The sequence below is a fragment of the Leptinotarsa decemlineata genome, unplaced genomic scaffold (assembly GCF_025532065.1).
Source record: "Leptinotarsa decemlineata unplaced genomic scaffold, Ldec_3_MD MMD2_tig00003557_RagTag_RagTag, whole genome shotgun sequence".
NCBI classification, from domain to species: Eukaryota; Metazoa; Arthropoda; class Insecta; order Coleoptera; family Chrysomelidae; genus Leptinotarsa; species Leptinotarsa decemlineata.
In genome coordinates, this window is record NW_027412590.1 from 672,800 (window position 1) to 698,375 (window position 25,576).

General features: G+C 30.4%; 2 protein-coding genes across 5 annotated transcripts in view; one reads left to right on the forward strand and one right to left on the reverse strand.

Annotated features, from left to right (window-relative positions):
• LOC111514372 (uncharacterized) overlaps positions 1–25,576 on the forward strand; it is a 57,623-nt gene that overhangs the window by 1,146 nt on the left and 30,901 nt on the right. The gene's annotated exons all lie outside the window — the stretch shown is intronic.
• LOC141483486 (uncharacterized) lies at positions 13,201–18,302 on the reverse strand. Of its 4 annotated transcripts, none has more exons than XR_012466118.1 (3): positions 18,111–18,301; positions 13,416–15,130; positions 13,201–13,354 (listed from the first exon to the last, which is right to left on the reverse strand). XR_012466118.1 is itself a non-coding variant. In XM_074178157.1 (3 exons), exons 1-3 carry the CDS (start codon positions 18,250–18,252, stop codon positions 14,382–14,384), a joined length of 807 nt encoding a protein of 268 aa, XP_074034258.1. In that variant the 5' UTR covers positions 18,253–18,276; the 3' UTR covers positions 14,308–14,381. The 4 variants fall into 4 exon arrangements, 1 of the variants encoding a protein (XP_074034258.1); XR_012466119.1 differs by having other exon boundaries at positions 13,212–13,371; positions 18,111–18,302; XM_074178157.1 differs by lacking the exon at positions 13,201–13,354 and having other exon boundaries at positions 14,308–14,846; positions 14,931–15,130; positions 18,111–18,276.

Sequence of the window (25,576 nt, forward strand, 5' to 3'; positions counted from 1 at the left end):
AATGATAAAACGATAGGATTTTTCCATTCAAATTGATGTCAACCTGTCATCTAGGCAGTTTTATTTCTCAGATCCCAAGAAATGGAATAATTGTTGCGGTTGTCTGGTCTTCATGGATATTGACGTCACAGCTATTCCGTTTGGAGTAAAATCATCTCAAATGACGTCACAGGTGGACACTATTCACCCAACTTTATGAACTCGACAGAAGTGACAACAGAAGTGACCAATTTGTACTCAGTACAAGAGATACTAACCTAACCTAACAAATGGCAGAATTCAACTTCTGCACATGATAAATCGAGGCAGATATTACTCTTCCATTCAACCGGCACTGGAAAATTGTATAAGTTTGTCAAAATTTGAATCTTCCAGATAGAATATCTTACTCTAAATATTAGATCATTGATAATAAATTCCGGTCGCCTAAATTGTAATTCAAAAGTTTGTATAACCAAATTCACATTATCTGCTGTGATTAGGTATTATCATCATCACAGGTTCTTATTCCAAACATTTTTGAAGGCCATTCTTGGGGATTAACATCATACTAAGGATATCAATTTCAATGAAATTTTGAATTGAGAACTTGTTTTGATTATTCGCAATAGGATTTGAAACTGTCATGTGGCGTTTGAAATAGTTTCACATTTCAGTTCAATTTCACTGTTAGCCTCTTTTCTATCATCGCCAATCTTATTTATTCATGTATGCATTCTTCTGAGTAGTTTTCTAATCATTGAGATAGTTGTTGTTCTGTTTCATCATCAGTGATATTTGAGCTATTCAATCGTAATTTTTCTCTCACTTTCTATCGGCTGTTTCTGTTTCTTTTCGAGCGTTAATTTCAGCTTCTCCCAGATGTCGCTCTAGCTTTAACATATTCAGACTCCACACCAATGTTTTCTGTTATAATTGGCACAACTGTAATTCTTGTTTTTTCTTAATTTCAAATGCAAATTGCTTCCGTTCTAATCTCACTTTGGATTTAGTTGTGAATATAGGCTGGAAACTTCAATCAGTTCGTCTCTTGATTGTTTCGATTCCACTGAAACAGGATGTGACGGTATACAACTTCTTTGCCGAATTGATCAGGCCAGATAAAGTATTCATCAATATTTCTGGTAATCCCTGCATTTCCTCGTCTGAATCTTCAGCAAATATGTTTGTGAATTTTTCGACGCTTTTTTTTATCCATATTGAAGGTTTGTCGGGGTCAACAATATTGAAATTCTAGTTATTTTTACTTTCAGATATTGCCAATAAAATAGTTTTTCAGTCTAACAAAATTTCAATGTCTTTTCCGAAATAAATTTTTTATAACAATTATAAGGTGAGCGGAAAATATGAAAACAAGCAACAATTCGAGAATCTAAATAACAAGTTTCAATAAAAAGGTTTGCCATAGCGCCTTTGATTACGTTGTGAAAATGTTACAGAAATGTCGCAAGCTCCATGAATGGACGGCTTCTACATATACATATACATATACGGTGTGGGTGACAAAAAGTCACCCACACCGTTTTCTAGTTTCAATCCGTCTGTATTCATTATTCCCAATTCACATACTGATTTGATTCATGCTTATACGCAGTCAGATAGGTCCCCTTGGGACACATTTTTCCTTTCATATAGCTAAGTTTGTATTCATGAGGGGATTGCATATTTTCCAGGGTGTGTTGGATGGATTTGAATGATTCGGCTATCCGAGCTATATTCAATGATTTCTTCATAACACTTTCAAATCATTGATGAATTCGTTTCGGTTTTCAAGATCTAGACGATCATTGTTGATGTGGAATGGAAAATTTATATGAATCATTGAAATCTGCTTTCTGTTGTCAAGTAGACTAAAAGAAAACTGAGTGAAAATACATAGATTAGTGCAGTGTTTCGACCTTTTACGAACGAATACGACAAAATAATGATTATATATATATATATATATATATATATATATATATATATATATATATGAAAATAATGAAAATAATGATATATATATATATATATATATATATATATATATATATATATATATATATATATATATTATATATATATATATATACAGTGTGACCCATTTAAGATGGAAGCACCCTTATAAAACTTACTTTTTTCAACCGATTGGAATTATTTTTTTTTGTTAGGTAGATATTCAAAAAGTCTATTAGGACACCAAATATCATGGATAAATACCAATTTCCAGGGCCAACTAATCTTATTTTTCAAGGTCAAAAATCTAAAAAAATTACTAGCGATTTTTTTAGAAAAACTCTGACTACACCACTGGATTTGTGACATTTTCAAATGGGTAACATGTAAATTACGTTGAAATGTGTCAATCAATAAAAAAGTTATAAAGGAATGAAATTTGAAAAATATGCCGTTTAATCAACCCACCAATTCATGTTCAGGAATTTTATGAAAATTCTGTATACTCCACTGGATTCAGGATGTCTTGAAATATTACTGATCACAGTTTCATCGAAATCTGTTCGGTAATAAAAAAGTTATAAAGGAATAAAATTTGAAAAATATGTTGTTCAATGGAATTTTATTAACGTTCTTACTACACCACTGGATTAGGGGCAATATTCAACAAAATATTATTTATTCAAATAAAATTCATGAAACGTTTATGGGAGAATCAATTTCCTTTCATAATATATGTCGAACCATATCAATCAATCAGTTTATCACAACAAACTTTAGTGTCAATAATTTCAAATGAATCTACAAAAAACTAACTGTAAATACATTTTTCTAATTGCTACAAACTAGCGGAAAACAATCTTTTATTCACAATCAATGTAAAAATAGAAACCAAGAAGATATCGAATTGAAAAATAAATGAGTGCAATTCATATTCTGGTGGCCTCTACCAAACTTCCATCCAATTCATTGCATTTATCATATCGCTTACGAATATTTTTCAAAGTATTCCTCAATTGTTGTGGAGTAATTGCATCGCAAGCTTGCTGAATTCTGGTGCACAGTTCCACTCGATTCCTTGGTCGTGATTTGTAAACTTTTGTGTAACATAACCCCAAAGGAAAAAAATCGAGTGAAGTAAGGTCAGGCGATCTTGGTGGCCATCCAATTAATGTACTCCCCCTTCCTATCCAACGATTAGGGTAATTTTGATTCAGCCAACTCTTCACAATTCCCGCATTATGTATGGAACAACCATCTAACTGAAAATATAAATTTCTTGTTTCTGCAAGGGGAAGTTCATCTATCGCGTCCGAAAATTCATTCCTTGAAAATTGTAGGAAAATTGCGCCATTCATGTTGCCGTCGAAAAAGAATGGTCCAATTATCCTTTCATTCAGTATTCCACACCAAACGTTCACTTTTTCTGAATACTGCCTTTTACAGTTTATCACCCAGTTAGGATTTTCAGTGGCCCAATAGCGAATATTTTGTGATGAAACCACTCCATTTGTTGTGAAACTAGCTTCATCACTAAATAAAATTTTCTTTAAAAATTGCCTGTCATTAAGATACTCGCCCTGGGCCCATAAGCAGAATTCCAATCGTTTTTTTGATCACCTAGTTCCAGAGTATGTAAAAACTTTGGTTTAAATGGCCTCAATTTATTTTTCTTCAGACATCGCCTAACATTATCCCTAGGTAAGTTTAAATCTAAGCTGGCATCCCTCAAACTACTATTTGGATTATTTCTGAAGTAATCTAATATAGTCTGGTTATTTTCGTTCCTTCTTCGTATATTGTTCTTTAAAATATATGTGGTTACTGCTCCAGTCCGATTGAAAACTTGGTTTATTTTATGTACCGTGCTGTTACTTATGGCTGGACGATTTGGGTGTCTTTCATTGAATATTCTAGTTACTTCTCTCTCACTCCGGTAATCATCACCGGAAAGACGTATAATTTCGATTTTTTCTTGAATTGACAATTGAGCCATTATCTGTTTTTATTTTGAAACACAAATTATTCAGTTCACTAATGGTGCGTAACAAAATGACAATTTAACAAAATGACAATTCATGCGCAAATAAATAGATGAGAAACTGTAAGTCACAGCTAACTTGTTTATTTCATTAATGCATTCTGAATAACAGGCAGTTAAAATTGCAAATCTCATTTTTTGCTATTCAACAAAAGGAAGAAATCACAGCTAATGTTACCTACTGGAATGATAATAATTATTATCCATTGCATATTTTTTTCGTTATAATTTCTATTGGGAGTACATTAGACTTGTCTTATATTGTTGAAATTGTTTTCATGAAGATTAACCAGGAGTTCTCTCCTGATTGTACTTGTTTATGTATCCACTCCACTTCGAGAAATACCTATAGACTATTTTAGACTATTTTTACCATCATGATTTTCAGATGTTATAATTGTACGACATTGCAATAATCACCCCAATAATTTTTTCAATAATCAACAGTGGTGTAGTAAGAACGTTGTTAAAATTTCATTTCACAACATATTTTTCAAATTTCATTCCCTTATAACTTTTTTATTACTGAACAGATTTCGATGAAACTGTGACCAGTGATATTTCAAGACATCCTGAATCCAGTGGTGTATTCAGAATTTTCATAAAATTCCTGAACATGAATTGGTGGGTTGATTAAACGGCATATTTTTCAAATTTCATTCCTTTATAACTTTTTTATTGATTGACGCATTTCAACGTAATTTACATGTTACCCATTTGAAAATGTCACAAATCCAGTGGTGTAGTCAGAGTTTTTCTAAAAAAATCGCTGGTAATTTTTTTAGATTTTTTGACCTTGAAAAATAAGATTAGTTGGCCCTGGAAATTGAGATTTATTCATGATATTTGGTGTCCTTATAGACTTTTTGAATATCTACCTAACAAAAAAAAATCCAATCGGTTGAAAAATGTAAGTTTTATAAGGGTGCTTCCATCTTAAATGGGTCACACTGTATATATATATATATATATATATATATATATATATATATATATATATATATATATATATATATATATATATTTATATCCCTAGCATCATTTTGCGTCCATCAATAGGCTCGGTACATTACATTTTGCTTCCGTGACTATTTTACGTCCGTATATCGGACGCAAAATAGTCATCGTAAATATCTCTCTAGATAAACGACCGAGACCAACCATATTACAGATTTCCAACGGATATATTCATAGCTTGTTTCTGGTTGAGATAATTTTCCTTCTCCCCTTACCAGATGTCAGTAATAGACAATTCAATGGAAGTAAGTTAGTGCCAAAAATGAAAGTAAATATACATTTTTAGTTCATCATAAATCCGATTGGGAGCGCGAGCGTTATATACATAATGTATATTTTCATTTCACTCCACGCATTAAATTGACTCCTATTTGACCAAAAGTCGTGGCAACCCTGTAATACCCATTAAACGTGACTTCGGGACTCCCAGATCAGAATTTCCATATATTTGTATTGAAGTCTGAAAAGTTGAAGTTGATAAACTATAAAAAAGTTATAACAAAAGCATAAGCAGTTAAGATAACATTATAAATTTGATCATTACCGATTGAAGTTCCAAGGTTTGTCAATTCTGCTCGAATTGAAATTCTTAATGAAGTACCTAATATACTCATACTCCAAAAATAAAATATAAAGTTTCAATATTTTTATAAGTCGAGAATAACCATTTGTTCGGTGGAATGGCTGAGAATAAGCAATAAATTGTAAATTTATTTACGAAATGAAAATGTATGCCAGTCTTATAGTCAAAAATGATTTTAAATTACAAATTTGGAGGTGAGAATATATAAGAACATAGGAATTAATGTAAAAGTAATTAAATTTTGTTTTAGTACAAAATAATTTTCAATTAAACTATCAGTGATCAGTCATTTAGGTAAAAATCCTAGAAAAGGGGGTAAACATCCCAAATAAAAAAAATTATAATAAAAAATGATTTTCTTTATTTATACTAATTTATTGAATATATAAATTGTTTTAAATGAAAAATTTGCAGAATTTCAAATATATTAAAAATAATGTCTATTAAAATTAGAGATTAAATTCAGAAATACCAAAATCAAATTATTTTTATAAATAAAATTCTTGCTAATATTTGAGCTATATGATTAATAGAGGAATAAGATAAAATATTTCGTAATCTAATTTGATTTAATCCTAAAATTCCTCTCACTATAGCAGAAAGGAAAACAAAAAAATTAATTGTATTCAGATTATACATTGAAATAACTATAGGACTCAATTTTTGCTAAGTTAATCGAGTAAATGCTATTTCTGCTATTCCAATTTCCACTAGAAGGGCTGAATTCAATATTAAATTTATGAAAAAAATTGAAATTTCTGAAAATGAATTCATTTAAATTATTTAATATCAAAGTTGAAAACAAAACAACTACAGATACCAATCTTTGCGTGATAAATTATTTTATTTGTGATTCAGGGGGGTATATTCTTTGCGGAGATTTCAATAAGGAAATAATTGAAAGAAAATCAATTTCCAAACCAATCCATATTCCAAATCAAGAATATGTAGAAATGGCAATCAGAGCACCAAAAATTGAAAAGGAAAAAATAATAATTTGAATATATTAATAATTATGAAGAAAAGGGGTGAAACCTTTATCAATGGGGTATGGATCCAGGAGCTTAATTAGCTTATCTTTATACATTTAAGTATTCAATGTACACAAATTTTTGATATTTGTAGAAATGGGTAATGCCATTGAATGTAATTTACGAGAGTGTGGTGGTGGGCAATTTCACACATGATTGATTCTATAAAAATTATTCTTTTGTCAGGTATCGCGCATTTTTGGCTAATTTATTATATTAGAGAAACTCTATGACGGGGATTTTCCCCTATGTTTTCTTATACTTTTTCTTATAACTCATACCAAGGCCTTTATTAGAAAAAGCTTATGTAATTTTTTTATGAACTTTTGCTGCATAGTTTTTTCTGGTAGTTTATGTTTATTTTCATAGGAATTTTCCAGTAAAAACTTTTCATCAGGAAAAGTCCTAAGAAAAAAGAAACAAAAAAATGCAAAAAATTACATTACACAAAGTTATCGGAATTATATTCAATATTAAAGTAGGTACTAAAAATTGAAAATAATATAATCATTAGTATATAAATAAAATTATGTATAATCAACAAAATATAATAAATTATTAATAAATATAGTTTTTAAATAATACCATAAAATTATTCGAAAAAAAAGGTTCTTTCATCCTTAATATACCAAAAAGTCTTCATATAATTAAAGAATAAAAATCATATGAATTGAATTATTGCCAATGATAATTTATCGGTAAGATTATTAAAAATTCAATTTTGAAAGTTTTAGGTGCTAATTTGTTTGAATTATATAAGTTATAAAAATAAAATTTGAAAGCAAAAAGTACGCAAAAAAAATACTCAATTTTGGCCGATTTTGAGGAAGGTGCCTTTAAAAAATCGCAAAAATTCTACTAGGTTTCATAGAATTTTTGTAATGGGCTGAATTTTTTTCAAAATTTGTGGAAAAAATTTTTTTTGCAAAATATGTTGAATTGAAAAACGTTATCAGAAATTTTCAATTCATTAAATTTTTTTTTTTGAATATTCTCGAGGTAAAAATATGGTTATAAAATAGGATTTCGGGAGGAAATTCTATTGAAAAAGATAGATGAAAGTGTTAGTGACTATTTAATTGTTGAATAGATAGAATTTTTTGGGAAATTACTATTTAAAATTGGGATAATTGAAAGCATGAGCGAAGTTATATGAGATTTCCATTTTGTGCATTTATTAACCTGCGTTTCTGAAAACTTAGTGATGCCACACAGTCTCCTACGGCTCTGAGGAATGATTTTTTACAGCCCCCTACGACTCTAAATAAAGATTCTACGATTGTGAGAAATATATATGATAGACCAGAACCTCGGAAAGGATACACCGAAATATGTTTTGAATAGATAGAATTCTGAAGAAATTTCTGTTTGAAATAGGGATAATTGAAAATATTAGCGGAGCTACTTTAGACTGTTGAATAGATAGAATTTTGGAGAAATTTCTATTTAAAATAAGGATAATTGAAAATGTTAACGAAGCTACTTGAGACTGTTGAATAGATAGAATTTTTGAGAAATTTCTATTTAAAATAAGGATAATTGAAAATGTTAACGGAGCTACTTGAGACTGTTGAATAGATAGAATTTTAGGGATATTTCTATTCAAAATAGGTATAATTGAAAGTGTAAGCGGAGCTATTTGAGATGTTGATTAGATAGAATTTTGGAGAAATTTCTATTTGAAATAAGGATAATTCAACATGTTAGCGAAACTACTTGACTGTTGAATAGATAGAATTTTGGGGAAATTTCTATTCAAAATAGGGATGATTGAAAATGTTAACGGAGCTACTTGAGACTGTTGAATAGATAGAATTTTAGGAATATTTCTATTCAAAATAGGTATAATTGAAAGTGTAAGCGGAGCTATTTGAGATGTTGATTAGATAGAATTTTGGAGAAATTTCTATTTGAAATAAGGATAATTCAACATGTTAGCGAAACTACTTGACTGTTGAATAGATAGAATTTTGGGGAAATTTCTATTCAAAATAGGGATGATTGAAAATGTTAACGGAGCTACTTGAGACTGTTGAATAGATAGAATTTTAGGGATATTTCTATTCAAAATAGGTATAATTGAAAGTGTAAGCGGAGCTATTTGAGATGTTGATTAGATAGAATTTTGGAGAAATTTCTATTTGAAATAAGGATAATTCAACATGTTAGCGAAACTACTTGACTGTTGAATAGATAGAATTTTGGGGAAATTTTTATTCAAAATAGGGATGATTGAAAATATCAGCGGAGCTACTTTAGACTGTTGAATAGATAGAGTTTTGGAGAAATTTTTATTTAAAATAAGGATAATTGAAAATGTTAGCGGAGCTCCTTGAGACTGTTGAATAGATAGAATTTTTGAGAAATTTCTATTTAAAATAAGGATAATTGAAAATGTTAACGGAGCTACTTGAGACTGTTGAATAGATAGAATTTTAGGGATATTTCTATTCAAAATAGGTATAATTGAAAGTGTAAGCGGAGCTATTTGAGATGTTGATTAGATAGAATTTTGGAGAAATTTCTATTCGAAATAAGGATAATTCAACATGTTAGCGAAACTACTTGACTGTTGAATAGATAGAATTTTGGGGAAATTTTTATTCAAAATAGGGATGATTGAAAATATCAGCGGAGCTACTTTAGACTGTTGAATAGATAGAGTTTTGGAGAAATTTTTATTTAAAATAAGGATAATTGAAAATGTTAGCGGAGCTCCTTGAGACTGTTGAATAGACTTTTGGGGAAATTTCTATTTAAAATAGGTATAATCGAAAGTGTTAGCGGAGCTACTGGAGACTGTTGAATAGATAGAATTTTGGGAAAATTTCTATTTAAAATGAGGAGAATTGAAAATGTTAGCGAGGCTACTTGAGACTGCTGAATAGATGGAATTTTGCGGAAACTTCTATTCAAAATAAGGATGATTGAAAATGTTAGCAGAGCTGATAGAAACTGTTGAATAGATGAAATTTTGGGAAAATTTCTATTTGAGAAGGGATAATTGAAAGTGTTAGCGGAGCTAGTAGGATTGTTGAATATATAGAATTTTAGGAAAAGTTCTGTTCAAAATAAGGATAATTGAAAATGTTAGCGGAGCTATTTGAGACTGTTGAATAGATGAAATTTTGCGTAAACTTCTATTTAAATTAAGGATGATTGGAAATGTTAGCGGAGCTACTAGAGACTGTTGAATAGATAGATATTTGGGGAAATGTCTATATAAAATAGGGATAATTGAAAATATTAGCGAAGCTACTTCAGACTGGTAAATAGATATAATTTTGGGAAAATTTCTATTTAAAATAAGGATAATTGAAAATGGTGGCAAAGCTACTTGCGACTTTTGAATAGATAAAATTTTGGAGAAATTTCTATTTGAAAAAGGAAGAATTGGAAGTGTTAGCGAAGCTACTTGAGATTGTTGAATAGACAGCATTTTGGAAAAGTTTATCTTCAAAATAAGGATAATTGAAAATGTTAGCAGAGCTACTTGAGACTGTTGAATACATAGTATTTTGGAAAAATTTCTGTTTAGAAAGGGTGATTGAAACCTTTAGCGGAGCTAACTGCTCCCTAACCTAACCTAATTGGTTAACAATCCAGTTAGCTCCGCTAACTATGCAACAGAATAGATAACAAAATTCTATCTATTTAACAGAATAGATAGAATTTTGGGAACATTTCTATTCAAAAAGGGATAACTAGAAATGTTAGCGGTGCTAGTAAGATTATTGTATAGATAGAATTTTGGGGAAATGTCTATTTAAAAAGGGTAATTGAAAGCGTTAGCGGATCTACTTGATGAACTATCATACAGGTAAGAATATAAATCATTAGTGGAATTACTTAATGGATAATTAAATAGATATTTTGAATTTTACTTTGAAAAGAAATTGAAAGATAGAGAAATAAATCAGATAATTAAATAATTCAATTCTGATTGATTGTTTTCAATATAAGAGATAAAAATTCAGAATAAGAAATTCTAATAAGATTCATTTCAAGTTTAAATCAATAAGTTGATAATGAAAAAATAAAAAAACTTTTTCAGTGAAAAAAAAATTTCTTCAGTAAAAATTTTTGGACTAAAAATAAGTTTGAAATTCAAAATTTGAATAAAAAAAAATTGAAATAAAAAAATGTAATTTTTGATTTTCATTAACATTTTAATAGATTTGATTCAAGCCTATGAATTATTATTTTTTTAATTTCAATATGAGTTTGAGTGAATGAATTATTTAAATAAAAATAATTTGCAATAAATAATATCAAATATTGAAGAAATTTTGATTTGATAATGAAAATAATATTAACAAAATGTGTGCCAGCAGTTGCGGTTATACAAATAATATGATTTAATCAGTACTGATTAATTGGTATAAATTTTTTTTTAAATAAATTTAAAAGATGAAATTTTAAATTTTATTGAAATTTATTTGTTACAATGAAGTTAGATAATTCAATAAATAAACTAGGATTAGATACCTTATTATTTCAAATGTAGAAAATAAATGTTAAATTAGTAATAGTTAAGTTCTTGAAAATTAAAGATTTTGCCGGTATTCTCGTCTATTCGGATTTTTTTAAACAGATTCAGAGGAAGCTGTTCTGTAATTGATAATCCACGATTTAGATTACTTTTTTTATTAGTTTGTATATCGTCGTTTGAATATTTTAAATGGGAAATAATATTCAAAAAATCTTCAATTAGAGAGGAAATCAGGTCAAGGTGCAGAAGTTTATGAGGATCACTTCAGACCACAATAAATTGTTTTCTTTAGAAATAAGGTCGGTTGCCGGGCGGTTCGACGTGGGTGCTTTGTTCACTCTCTCAATCGACCGATAGTTCAAGCCGCAGCGCAGGCTGAACGATCGATTTTCACTTGCTATCGTCCAACCAGTGTTAGGAAGCACACGTTAAAATGTAAGACCTTATCAGTCCTTTACACAAGTTTCTACGTCTGAGAGTTTTCGTTCGTAGGAGTGCGACAGATTGTGAACGGAAAAACATATTTTAAGCATACGTATTTAAGTGTTCTAATATTTTTTCAATTTCCTTCTAATTGTTCATTTGATTTCATTTCTCTTCCCATTTTTGATAAGTATTTCTCTGTAACTATCTCAAATGAATATTTTGGACCACTTCCTTTATTGATACAAATAACTTTACTATTGACATGACTAAAAAGAATTTCGATCACTCAATCAAATAAAATTTTGTACTGAATTTGGAAGTTGGATTGTTTTTAAAAAATTATTCTTCATCTCTGTTCATAACTTTTTCACAACATTTTCATAAAACTTTTATTTTATGTCCTAACATATGTCGTCCTAACATATGTCGGGAAAGACAAAACGTGAATGAGAGTGGTGAAATCTAAATTTAAATTGGTATCTTACGATTTGATTCTTTGGCAACATCGGGGATGCAAAATAGTTGTTATGTACAAATAGTATACATTTGAGGATGCAAAAAAGTGCTAGACATGTGAGCAAAATATACAGGGAGGAATCAATATAGATAGTGAAGAGAAAGGAAACAAAATCACTCGAAAGTGAAAAAATCGTATATTTTTTTTTTGAAAATAGAGAAATATGAAATAGTGTCTCGTTTTTGAAATAACATAAATATTCAATATACGCAATTATATTCATCCTAAATACATTACTTCTGGTGGACGCAAAATGCTTTGTCTGCGAAAGGACGCAAAATGCCCGCAGGATGTAAATATATATATATATATATATATATTTATATATATATATATATATATATATATATATATATATATATATATATATATATATATATATATATATATATATATATTTATATATATATATATATTTATATATATATATATATATATATATATATATATATATATATATATATATATATATATATATATATATATTGCCTATTGGGCGTCGTCAGTACCGGGCAGGCGGTCCTCGATTGAAGACAAAATGAGAAAAACCAAGAAAGTACTTGATAAAAATAGCTGCGTAAACACAAGCGAAACATAAGTGGAACCACCTATTGGTGTGACACCCAAGTCAACTTGCTGACGGTACTGACGATGCCCAATAGGCTGAAACAGCTGTCTACCGGTGGCTCTTAAATTGAAATCAATATGGGGATGATCAAAAAGTACTTATCTATTCATTTTCATGGAATTATTTCCCAGCAGCTTGACTGAATTAACCTTTCTAGATTTTATATATATATATATATATATATATATATATATATATATATATATATATATATATATATATATATATATATATATATATATATATATATATATATATATATATATATATAAGATACTGATATCACTCACTGGGATCGCTAAATGTTTCACCAACATCAAGGAGCTAGTGTTGAAGGAAAGAGGTATACTTTCCAAAGAAAATCTCACAATAACGTCTTACTTGGATGTATACCTAAAAAATATTCAGTAAGGCATCTAAAATATATTTATATATATATATATATATATATATATATATATATATATATATATATATATATGTATATATATATATTGCAAAATATATATATATATATATATATATATATATATATATATATATATATATATATATATATATATATATATATACATCCGTCTATCATTTCTGCGTCTTTACATGAAGGTGGTGATTCTGCGTCCATATGAGTATACAGGATTCTGTAATGATAGATGTGAAGTTCAGGCTTTTTCCAACAGATAGCTACAAAGTATATTAAACTAACTTCAAAATTAAAAGAGTTTACCACATATTTATATCATACCACCATTTCTGAATCCGTACATAATGAAACCGATTCGGCTTCCTTGTATATTTCAAATTCCGACATATTAATCAACCTTTTTTGCGTCCTCAAGTATTTTATTTTTCAATCTGTAATCATTTCTGCGTCCTGCAGTGTTGCCACTTCTAGTCAAGGAGAATAGAGTGGAAGGGGTATATATCCAGAATACCAGTATATGCATACAGATTTGTACCTCTGGGACACTAATTGTATACAGTATGGACGTAAAAAGTTCTTGAATGTTGCTAGTTGGGACTTCCATTCCATTCACAGTGAAAAAATAAGACAAAAAAAATATATAGACACAATAATCTGAAAATTAAAAAGGAAAAATTAAAAGATTTCAAACCAAGTTATTTGACGACGTTTCGATTGTTAGTATCCACAATCGTCTTCGGGTGTTGACGTCATCACCCAAAGTAACTTGGTTTGAAGTAAGTTGGTTCGAAATCTTTCAATTTTTAGCTTATTTTCATAGATTTATAAATTTTTCTTATTTTTTACTGTGATTTTTTTTCTGTTTTTTGTTTGTTTTTATTATCACGTTTTATTGTTAATTGTAATTGATATCTTAGCTTTTGTACAACCCGTAATTGATTTATTTTAATTTTCATGCTACAATAAATTTGTTTCCCAACAGCATTGATTTCGAACCTGTTAACACCATATTAGACAGTGGAAGTCCGAACTAGCAACATTCACCACGAATCGATAGATTCATGGTGAATGTAATGAGATATCATTACAACATGATGCAATGAAGAGAATAAAAAAAGAGATATGGTGTGACAGGAGACTTTATATCAGTAAACTGAAAAATCAAAAAGAAACTTTATTTATTCACATCAATATTGACTAAAACATCAAAACAAAAAAGTAAAAGAAACTTTATTCATTGACATCAATATTGACTAAAACATCAAAACAAAAAAGTAAAAGTCCAAATTAAATATTCTTTTTGTATACATTTTGGATGAATACTTTGATTTTTGCCCAAGACTTATTTTCCAGCAATTCAGGATATTTGCTTATCAGATTTTCACATTCGTGTCGTCTGGGAGGTTTCTTCATATTGATGTGATTCTGAAAGAATTTTGTAACAACTTTTTTTTGTTGATTTGTCCGAGGTACTAGCAATCGCTTTTTGAAATTATTTGCATTTTTGTTCACTGTGGGAATTGATTCTCTTATATTTTGTTGCGATGCCTCAATGTCTTCGTCTAGAGTATTGGCTGAATCATTTATGCCCTCAGTAATTTCCAAATTATTTTTCATGTCATAATTTTCTGCATCTTCTTCTTCCAGAATGTCATCATCCATCTTCAAATCTATTTCATCTAAAGTTTTTCCTTTGTAGTTTCCTGCTTCCCCTCTTTCCATTAGCATCAACAACTTGGCAATTTTTGCAGTCTGATATACATTTTGAGTTGAAATGGATTGTTTGTCAGAATTTTGAATAAAACAAAGAGATTTTGGACTATTCATTTTACTCACTCGAAATGCATAATTTTCAGTCCGACATCCCATGGTTTCATTTTCATCACAGTCGTAATCAGAATCTGGTAGATAAGTTGGGTCATCATCACTGTCAGATGAAAACAAACAACTCTTTACGGAGTTATTTTCTGAATGTATTTTCAATGGAATTGATAAAATTTGTGTATCTTGTATAGTACTGGAACATGCAGGAAAACCTAGAAAAAATTAGAAAATAAAATTTATATAAATTCGATTATCTTCTTCGAAAATGTTAATATTAATATCAAAATCGCCTGAAGCCGAACAAATAAAATGGAATACACTTTTTTTTAAACATTTGAAATAACAAATCTTGAGAAGTTACTCAGGACTAAGTAAAAAAAGATCTGAACTTATTTTTAGTTTTCATTTTATTTAATGAAAAATAGTATTGACGGAAAGTACAGCTAGACAAGCCACAAACTACTTTAAAAAAAATAATATTCGAAAAAATTTCATGTTTCAAAATGAGATTGAAACAGTTCGAAAATTTTAATTTTGTTTGAAGAGAAAATTGAAAGCATGGTTTAGCTACATTTGACTTAGAAACTAATAAAGATCAGCAAAAAAATGTGTTGGAAATTTGTTGGCGATTTTCAACATGAAAAATATGAACAAAATTAACTCACATAGTAATTATTAAAATTCTTGAGAGTGGTATTAATTTTTGTTTATATATACTACAACAGTTGTGAAGAAAATTTGAAGCATATTTCTTGTGAATCTCTTCAAAATAACGGAAATTAGCATAACTGAAAGAATTAATATCCATTTCTGAGATAATGGGAAAATATATTAACTTTTGAGTCAGATATTTCCGTATCATTATGGTACTTAGTAGAAAAACTGATTCTTGATCTTCTTCAATTATATCTATAAAATTGAAAATTTTCGTCTACACTAAAAATTGCTATATAGTGAGAAAAATCAGGTTTTCCATCTAAATCAAAAAAAGGGGATCTGTACTATCACTAACCCAGTTATACAAATAAAAATGAACAGCATGGGGATATTAGAAACGGTAAGTATTACGGTGTCGATTGAATTAAAGGAAAGTGGCGCATTTATGTGCCTAATAATATGCCATTCAGGAAGTGTCAATATTATGAGTAGTTTCGGAGATATCCGAGAATAGCCAAAATTTGAGAATTTCGTTTTTATTTTCTCCTAGATTTATTTTCGGAAGAAATGTAAAACAAATAGCACTTTGTCAAGACCACTTTTTGAGGACTCCACGATAACATAAGCAGAATTTTTCTTCGACGTTTCGTCTTGTAGAAAACATCATCAACTTTATATTTTCATATGGGCCTAACCTAAAGTATACCCTGTATACAACTCCATTTTTCATTTTGAATGTAGCAACATATCACACAATATGATTTCATGACCATTTTTCGCGCAAAATGAAAAGTGATTACTTAACCTGCTTTTCTTCAATTTTAAATAGTATGCGCTGGGAAAAGTGACCCTCAATGTTATATTGTCATAATAATACTGTTGTTTGGTAGAATTGTTGACATATTGCCGTTCCTAATTTTACATCTCGCTACCTACCTAATTCACCAACAATGGCATTTTTAATAAGCGTTTCGATTTTACCATGTGGGTTGAGAATCTCGGTACGAATGTAATTGGGCCTTTCATCTACCAAAACGATTCAACAAAAGAGCGGAACATGAATTTGTTAGTGAAGGATTTGGAAGACGCTTACATAATTTGCCTTTAGGGGTTACTCACAGCTGCTGGTTTCAACAAGGTGGTGATTAAGCACATAACGCTAGAATTGCTTGTGATTATTTGAACTGCCCAGGACAGTGAATTTGTACTCATAGTGACACAATGGCCTGCAATGTCCCCCGACCTAACCCCACTAGACTTTTTTCTTCGGAGATATACCAAAAATCAAATGTTCTCTCATAATTTTCAAAATGAAGAAGATTTGCTAAGATTGGTTACTGCGGCCTTTAACAATATTGTCCCCAATATGTAAACTCAAGCTTTAAATTCGTCTGTGAGACGAGCGTACTTGTGCTCAGAAAATAACGACGGGTTATTTGAACCCTTGTTATGAATTTCTGTTTATTTTTTTGTAATACATAAGAGCTCCTAATTATTACATTACAATTACATTTCATGAAGTAAACTTTTGAAATTGCGACTCATCTTTATATTCAGCAACGCAAAAATTCCTGCAAGTGGTAAGTTAAATTTTATTTTGAATAAGACTAATCAATTTACTTCGAGTATCAAAATATGACATTTTTTCCAGCGCGTAACTACTATCTAAAATTGAGGAAAAGCAGATTAAGTAATCACTCCTCATTTGGCGTGAGAAATGGTCATGAAATCATATTATGTAATACATTGCTGTATCCACGATGGAGTACAATACAGGCTATACTTTGGTTTAGTTGATGATGTTTTCTACAAGACGAAACGTCACAAAAAAATTCTGCTTACGTTCTGCCTAAAAAGTGTTCATGGCAAAGTGCTATTTGTTTTGAATTTGAAAAAAAAAAACGAAATTCACAAATTTTGGTTTTTCTCGGATATCTCCGAAATCACTCGAAATATTAAAATTTCCCAAATGACATATTATTAGGCACATAAATGCGCTACTTTTCTCTAATTCAATCGACCCCATATCACTTACCGTTTCCGATATCCCCATGCTGATTATTCTTATCTCGGACACAGTATATTCTTGAGTCAAGTAGTGGAAAAACTCATCAAATTAGGTCACTCTAAATATCGTAAAATTCTAATCTTAAAGGCTGCAGCATGCAAGTGCTTGTACCTTGATCACTAACAAAATCGATTATTTGTGGAAAAAAATATCTCTTGAAATTTTAGTCGAACATAACTGTTTGAAGAAATGCAATTATTTTGAAAATCGTTACTAACAGATTACAGAGGTAGCAGTGCAGTGTGAGCAGTGCAAAAGCCCATGACATCGTTCTTGCCGAGAACTCGCGCTGTGACCTCTTGTAGAAAAAAATTGACATTAAAAATGTTTTTTCATTCCGAGGTAATATTCGAAACAATTTATCGTCATTCACCTATTGCACTCATAATATGCACTGTAATATGAAAAGTACACAAATTGTAAGGAAACACCAAACTCATTACTATTATCCAACACTCATTTCTTACCTTCAGGAAGAATATTATTTTTCTCTGGTAATTTTATAGACTCAGTTCCAGAATTAAGGCACATTTGGAGTATTCTGCTGGAACGTGCACTGGAATTCATTGCTCTCAAATTTTCCATATTGAACAACACAACACAACACATATCATTTGTCACGGAACGAACAACTACCCAATTCTCATGAATTTTGGACATTCCCATAGAATACACGGAATATACAATGTTGTCAGATTTGCGGAGTTTCAATTGTCTGCGACATGTCGCAAAAATATACAACAAGATATACTTGTGTCGACGCGAACACCCCCTAGCGAAGAAAGACATGAACCACTTTCGGGAACTAGCTGTACATTCAACAACCTTTTTTGCGTCCTGACGTAACCATCATTCAGACCAAACTCGGGGTTTCCGACAATTTATGGCGCGAAAATATGAATCACCAGATTAACTATTACTGAATACTTTTTCGTGCACTCGCTTTATTGATATTATGACGACACCATAACAGAAAAACCTTTCGGCGTCCGTATACGGACGTAGAAAGGTGGAGGACGCTGGATCATATGTAAATATACAATGTATGGACGCAAAAAGAATAGCGGGATGTATATATATATATATATATATATATATATATATATATATATATATATATATATATATATATATATATATATACTTTCCAAAGAAAATCTCACAATAACGTCTTACTTGGATATACGTTATTTATTGCCTGGAAAATTTGTCTTATCTCTATTCAAGTTAACGAAAATCTGTTTTTGAAAGATCTCTCAGACTGATCGTTGTGTGTAATCTTTCACGGCAGGTATTGCTTAGAGTATTAATTATGATTCAAATGAGTGGATCGCTTTGTCTGTATCAAACGTTAAAAATGAAAAATATATACTACGTATTCTCGAATGATTAATTATTAATTGACAGATTATAGAATCACATAATAATATGATATAATTGTGAAAGTGGTACTATTCGAAAGTGAACATTTTTCTGTAATGTTCTGAACAATTCCATTGAACAATATATAGGTATTCAGTTGTGAAATGGAAATGAGTTCATTACGGAATCTTTCTCCCACCAGAAATGAAAATTTAGAAATATTCATATGTTTGAATTTGCATATAGCATGAGGAGAGTGTGGACTGCGGTGTCACAGTCCTATTGATGTAGTGATTGTGAAAGGAGGATGGTACGGAACAATGTCTATACAAATGTACTTCACAATTGGTTACTTTCAGTGATATACTTTGTATTTTGTTATCATGATTCTCAACCTGATGCCTGCATACTGAAATCATTTAGAATGATAATATCAGAGTATTTGAACAAAATGTTCAACAACGAAATCGTGTACATTGCCCAAAAAATATTCAATTGCGATAAATTTTTGATTATATAATTAAGAAAATATTTCAAAAATTACACCTCATGATTTGATCTCCACAAACTTCATTTGAAAAATATATCACAACATGTTTCGCTAGCACAGTAGCTTTATCAAGTGATTTGAAATCTTTAAGTTGTTTCTAACACTAATATTTATATACTACAGGTAATCATAATTGAGTCCACCTCCAAAAAGTTACCTAAACCTCAACCTAAGGTACCTGTTCAATTATGATCACCTGAAGCATATTACCTCACATCTACATCAATATTTCTCTCTTGGTTTTTAAGAAAACAAGTTCAATAATGGTGATCTATTCAACTCCAGTTGGTCGTTCATTAGAATGTTTGAATTTTCAAGTTTATTTATTTTCATTGCTTCCAAATGATTCAGTTTCAAACCTTTATTTTCTATGTGCAAAATTTCGAACCTTTCGATAAAGATATGATGTTTTTTCTAGAAAATAAATTGAACATTTTCAATTTGTTTTCATATTTACATAGCTCGTATGATGTTCCTGGATTCGATTCCTGAATGCTCTGCCAGTTTGACCAATATATACCTTAGGGCCCATTCCTCACTTTGATTCATGTACTACTGATTCCTTGAATTTGGATGTTTTGTCTTTATTATTGTCAACTAACTTTCCCAACGTATTACTTGTTCTATATGCAATTTTAATATCTCGTTTCCTCAATAATCAAGCCACTTTTTCCATTGGTTTTCCAAAATACGTTAAAGCTCTGTAATTTTGATTATCTACCTTATCAATAGAAACGTCTCGAATCGCTTTTGCGTAGACTTTCTTGGCACATATTTTGTTTATTACATCGGCTTTGAACCCATTGTTAACCGCAATTTGTTTGATGATATTGAGTTCTTTATTGTTTTGAAAGAGATTTATTGACTAACCTGTGAATCATGCTATTATAAGTTGCTACTTTGTGTTGATAAGGATTGGTAGAATCGTAATGTATATTAATATCCGTAAAGGACGGTTTGTGATATATTGGAAAATCATGTTTGTTGTTCATTCTACTAATTGTCAAGTGTCGAGACAAGTGAAAGATTTTTTGAAAAATTCAAACATACTCTTTACACAAAGGGAAAAGTTCAAACTAATATTGATGAACCCCCAAATTCCTAAATTATATTCACTCATAAAACTTCACAAACAGAGTTATCCTATTAGACCAGTGGTTTTCTTTGTCACTGCACCGTAAGTGAAATTATCAGAAAGGCTAATCAATATCATCTAGAACCATTGTAACTTCCAACAACAATTCAGTCCACGGAATGCATATGACTTGATCAATAAAATAGAGAACATACCTCTGCCAGACAATGTAAATTTACTATCTTTTGATGTGCAGAATTTATTTCCCAGCATACCTCCTGATGATACTATTACTTTAGTAATAGAATTATAAGATAAAAATAGAGTGAACCCAATCATAAAACTAGAAATTATTGACCTTCTGTCGATATGCCCCAAACAAAATTATTTTCAATTTTTCAACAATATTTATTCCTCCTCAAATTGTTCAATTATACGACTGAGAATTTCTTGTATTGGTATAGATATGTGCATGACGTTTTGGTATGTTTTATAGGTACTAAGAGACAATTGGATACTCTTCATACGGATATTAATAAAATTCATTAAAACATTGAATCCACTATTGAAAAAGAAGACAACTCAACAATTTCTGGGACTTAACAATTAGTAGAATGAACAACAAACATGATTTTTCAATTTATCACAAACTGTACTATATGGATATTACTATACAATACGATTCTACCCATCCTTATCAACACAAAGTAGCAGCTTATAATAGCATGATTTACAGATTTCTCAATGTTCCTCTTTCAATAGATAATTTCAATGAAGAACTTAATATCATCAAGCAAATTGCGGTTAATTGTCGAATCAATAAACAAAATACTTGACAAGAAAGTCTACGCAATTCTATTCGATTTGAGACGTCTTTCCTATTGATAAGGTAGATAATCAAAATTATAGAGCTTTAAGGTATTTTGGACAACCAACGGAAAAAGTGGAACGAGATATTTGAATTGCATATAGAACAAGTAATACGTCGAAAAAGTTAATTAAAAATAATAAAGGTAAAAGGTAAAATTCGAGAAATCAGGACTATATAAATTAAAGTGTGAAACGTCTCCTGAGGTATATTTTGGTCAAACTGGCAGAACATTCAGAAATCGAATCCAGGAACATCATACGAGCTATGTAAATATGAAAACAAATTCAACATATTCAAAATATTCAAATCATCTTCTAGAAAAAAAATATCATATCTTTACCGAAGGGTTCGAAATTTTGCACATAGAAAATAAATGTTCAAAACTGAATCATTTGGAAGCAATGAAAATTAATAAACTTGAAAATTCAAACATTCTAATGAATGACCAACTGTATTTGAATAGATCACCACTATTGAACCTGTTTTCTTAAAAAACGAGAAAGAATTATTATTGGTGTAGATGTGAGGTAATATGCGCCAGGTGATCATAATTGAACAGGTACCTTAGGTAGAGGTTCAGGTAATTTTTTGGAGGTAGTGTCAATTATGATTACCTGTAGTATGTAAATATTAGTGTTAGAAACAAGTTGAAAGATTCAAATCACTTGATAAAGGTACTGTGCTAGCGAAACATGTGATATATTTTTCAAATGAAGTTAGTGGAGATCAATTCGTGAGGTGTAGTTTTTGAAATTACTATGGATCTTCATCAGGTAACGGTCGAATCAATCAGATAATCAAGAAAAGTTGAAGAAAATATAAATCTCGAAGAAATGTCAGGGTCAATGACATGGAATCCAATCAGAACGAAATGCAATCGGTCTTCAGCCTACTTGTCAGAAATGATGTGTGTTGAAATTTTAAAGGCATAAGCGAAGTCTATCAGTCCAGATATATAATAATATTAATCTCAGTGAACTGAGGGATCCACTTTATCTGTATGGAATTTTGAATGCAAAACAAGCATGTTTTCCAAATACCGGAAATTCAATACTTTTCTCAACGCGCAGTTCACAACAGTTTTGGCATCTTCAGGAGATTGAGTTCTCTTCATTTCCTGAATACGCCATCTTGTTTGGTGAACTGCGATTTGAGGATGGCATAACATTTCTGATATTTGAAAAAAGTGAGTAATTTGAATGGAAATTTCTCAATATCATTTCGGACAAAATCCTCAATATTATTTTTTTCAGTAATAAACACTATACTCAAACGGTCACTTCATAATTTTGATGCCATCTTTATGTAATCCATCACTGAGATTTGGAAACTATGAGAGGTACGAAAATCGTTTAATTGGGGCAATGCTGTGCATCTACCTGACTAACAATATGCCGTTGAGAATGTTCTGAAATTCCGAGTATATCCGGAAAAAACAGAAATTTCGGAAAATATTTTTATCTGACTTTATTTTTCGAAGGATTCGTAAATAAATTGCACTTCCACATTGCCACTTTTTCTCTGCTACATAATGGTGTTCTCAGACTTGCTATCCGACGTTTTGTGTTCCGGCCACCATCATCAACTTTATTTTTTCTAATGGGTGCTACATTGGATTATTTCTGTTTGAATAGAATCAGATTCTACTTTTTCAATGATGTATCATAAGTTATCATTTTTCATTCGAAACATTGAAAATATCGAAAAAAATTAATTCTCATCATGATAGGCTTTGACTTTGATGTTTTTAAATTTGACTTTCAATTTGTTACACTTAATGACATTTTGTTATTGTACAAGTTATTGAATTTTTTATGAAAATGGCTTTCACGAATGAAGAAAAAATAGATATGATACAAATTTATTACAAATACCATAGAAACAGTGTTAGGACATCGTAAAGGTATTTTAACATGTATCCTGAAAGACGACAACCACATCGAACTACGTTCAAGTTATTAAATCAAAATCTCACCGAGTTTGGTTCATTTGAAAAGACGAGGAAATAATACGAAGACAGAATGGACCAGGAAACTAAAGAGAATTTGATAAATGAGGTATGTATGGGGTAAGTGAGACTTTGTGTCCTCTCAATAGAAATTAATGATTTTTAGATGAATATGGAACACAGAAAATCTACAAGTCAAATTTCCTCCGAAATGAATATTTGTCATACAAGTACTTGGGAACATCTGAAAAACAGCGGTTTAAAATGTTAGAAAACACACATATCTCAATAATTGTATTCAAATGATCCCGAAACGCGATTAGAATTTGATATTTGACCAATAAGAAGACCTGGTTTTCCTGTTTTTCTGGAAAATGTAAATTGAACAGATGCAAGCACTTTTACGAATTTTGGAATATTCAACCGAAATAACAAACACATTTGGAGCATAAACAACCCCTCGCAGTTCCGAGAAATTAGACCTCCAGTGTGATTTAGTATCAACGTGTGGGTAGGAATTTACAAAGATGAAATTTTGGGTCCTCATTTATTTGACGAAATTCTGAATAGAGAAACCTATCACCAGTTTATAATTTTGATTTTCGAAGACTATTTGGATGATCTACCTTTGGCTAACTATAACAGCATCTAATTTAATCATGATGGTGCTCCACCGCACGGTACCAGACGATTATCTAATTACCAGACTGAAAAGTTTGGTGATAAATGGATAGGGAATAAGGGGCCGGTGAGGTGGCTAGCAAGGTCTCCAGACTCAAGTGTTATAGATACATTCTTATGGGGCACACTGGAAAATAGAGTTCAGGGTCAGAGGGAATATCAAAATTTCGAGGACTTTCAACACAGCATTGTTAGAGAGTTCGGAAAATTGGGGAGGAGGGAAATTAATCGTGCAGTGAATAATATTCGAAGGAGGGCACCATTGTGTTATCATGAACAAGGCCTGCATTTTGAGCATTTGCTGTGATTTTCTTTTGTCTTTACATTTTAGTTAATTATTGTTATTTGTTTAAAGTTCTATTTTCGTTGAAAAAGACACAATGTGTAAATTACCTCATGCACACCTCATTTGTCAAATTTTGATTGTTCATTCTGTCTCCGTATTTTTTCACTGGTTTTTCAAACGAACCAAACTCGGTGAGATTTTGATCCAATAACTTCAACGTTGTCGTCTTTCGGGATACAAGTTTATATACATTTCCGATGTCTTACCACTGTTTCTTTGGTAGTTGTAATAAATTTTTATAATATCTCTTTTTTTCGACAAAAATTCAATTACTTGTACTTTAACAAAGTTTCATTGAGTGCAACAAATTGAAAATCAAATTCAGAAACGTCAAAGTCGAAGCCTATTATGATAAGAATCAATTTTTTTCAATATCTTCAATTTACCGAGAAAGAATGATAAAATCTGGTTCTATTCAAAAGAGAAAGAATCCAATGTAGGACCTTTGAAAAAATAAAGTTGATGATGGTAGCCAGAAGACGAAACGTCGGATAGCAAATCTGAAAACACCAATATATAGCAGGGAAATGGCAGTGGCAATTTATTTCCAAATCCTTCGAAAAACAAAGCCCCAAAGAATAAAAACCATTTTCCAAAATGTATGTGTTTTCCGAATATCTCCGGATATACTCGGAGTTTCAGAACTTTCTCAACGGCATATTGTCACTCAGGTGGATGCGCAACTTTGCCCCAATTTAACCATATTTGCATCTCTCATAGATTCCAAGATCCTAATGGTGAGGATCGAATTTGGAACACCGTGTATTAAGTAAGCTACCTGTTTATTATTAGGCTAGCCATTTATAATCAATACCTCCTTCTGTTCACCTAATTTCAAACTAATATAAATATGTCTGTACATTCAGTGAATACCATGTTTTTGAGAAAATCATAGGAATAGCGAATCGCGTCACATATTACAAGTAGTAATGTATTTTGGATATTCTGAAAACAAGATTTTTTCAGTTGATTCCTATTCATTCATTGATTCTTATTCATTTCGATCTGAATGTCACCATCACGAACCACTAAACCGAATTGAATCATTTGTCACTTTATTATCATACGTTCACATAATATGGCGCGTTATCAGTTGATAA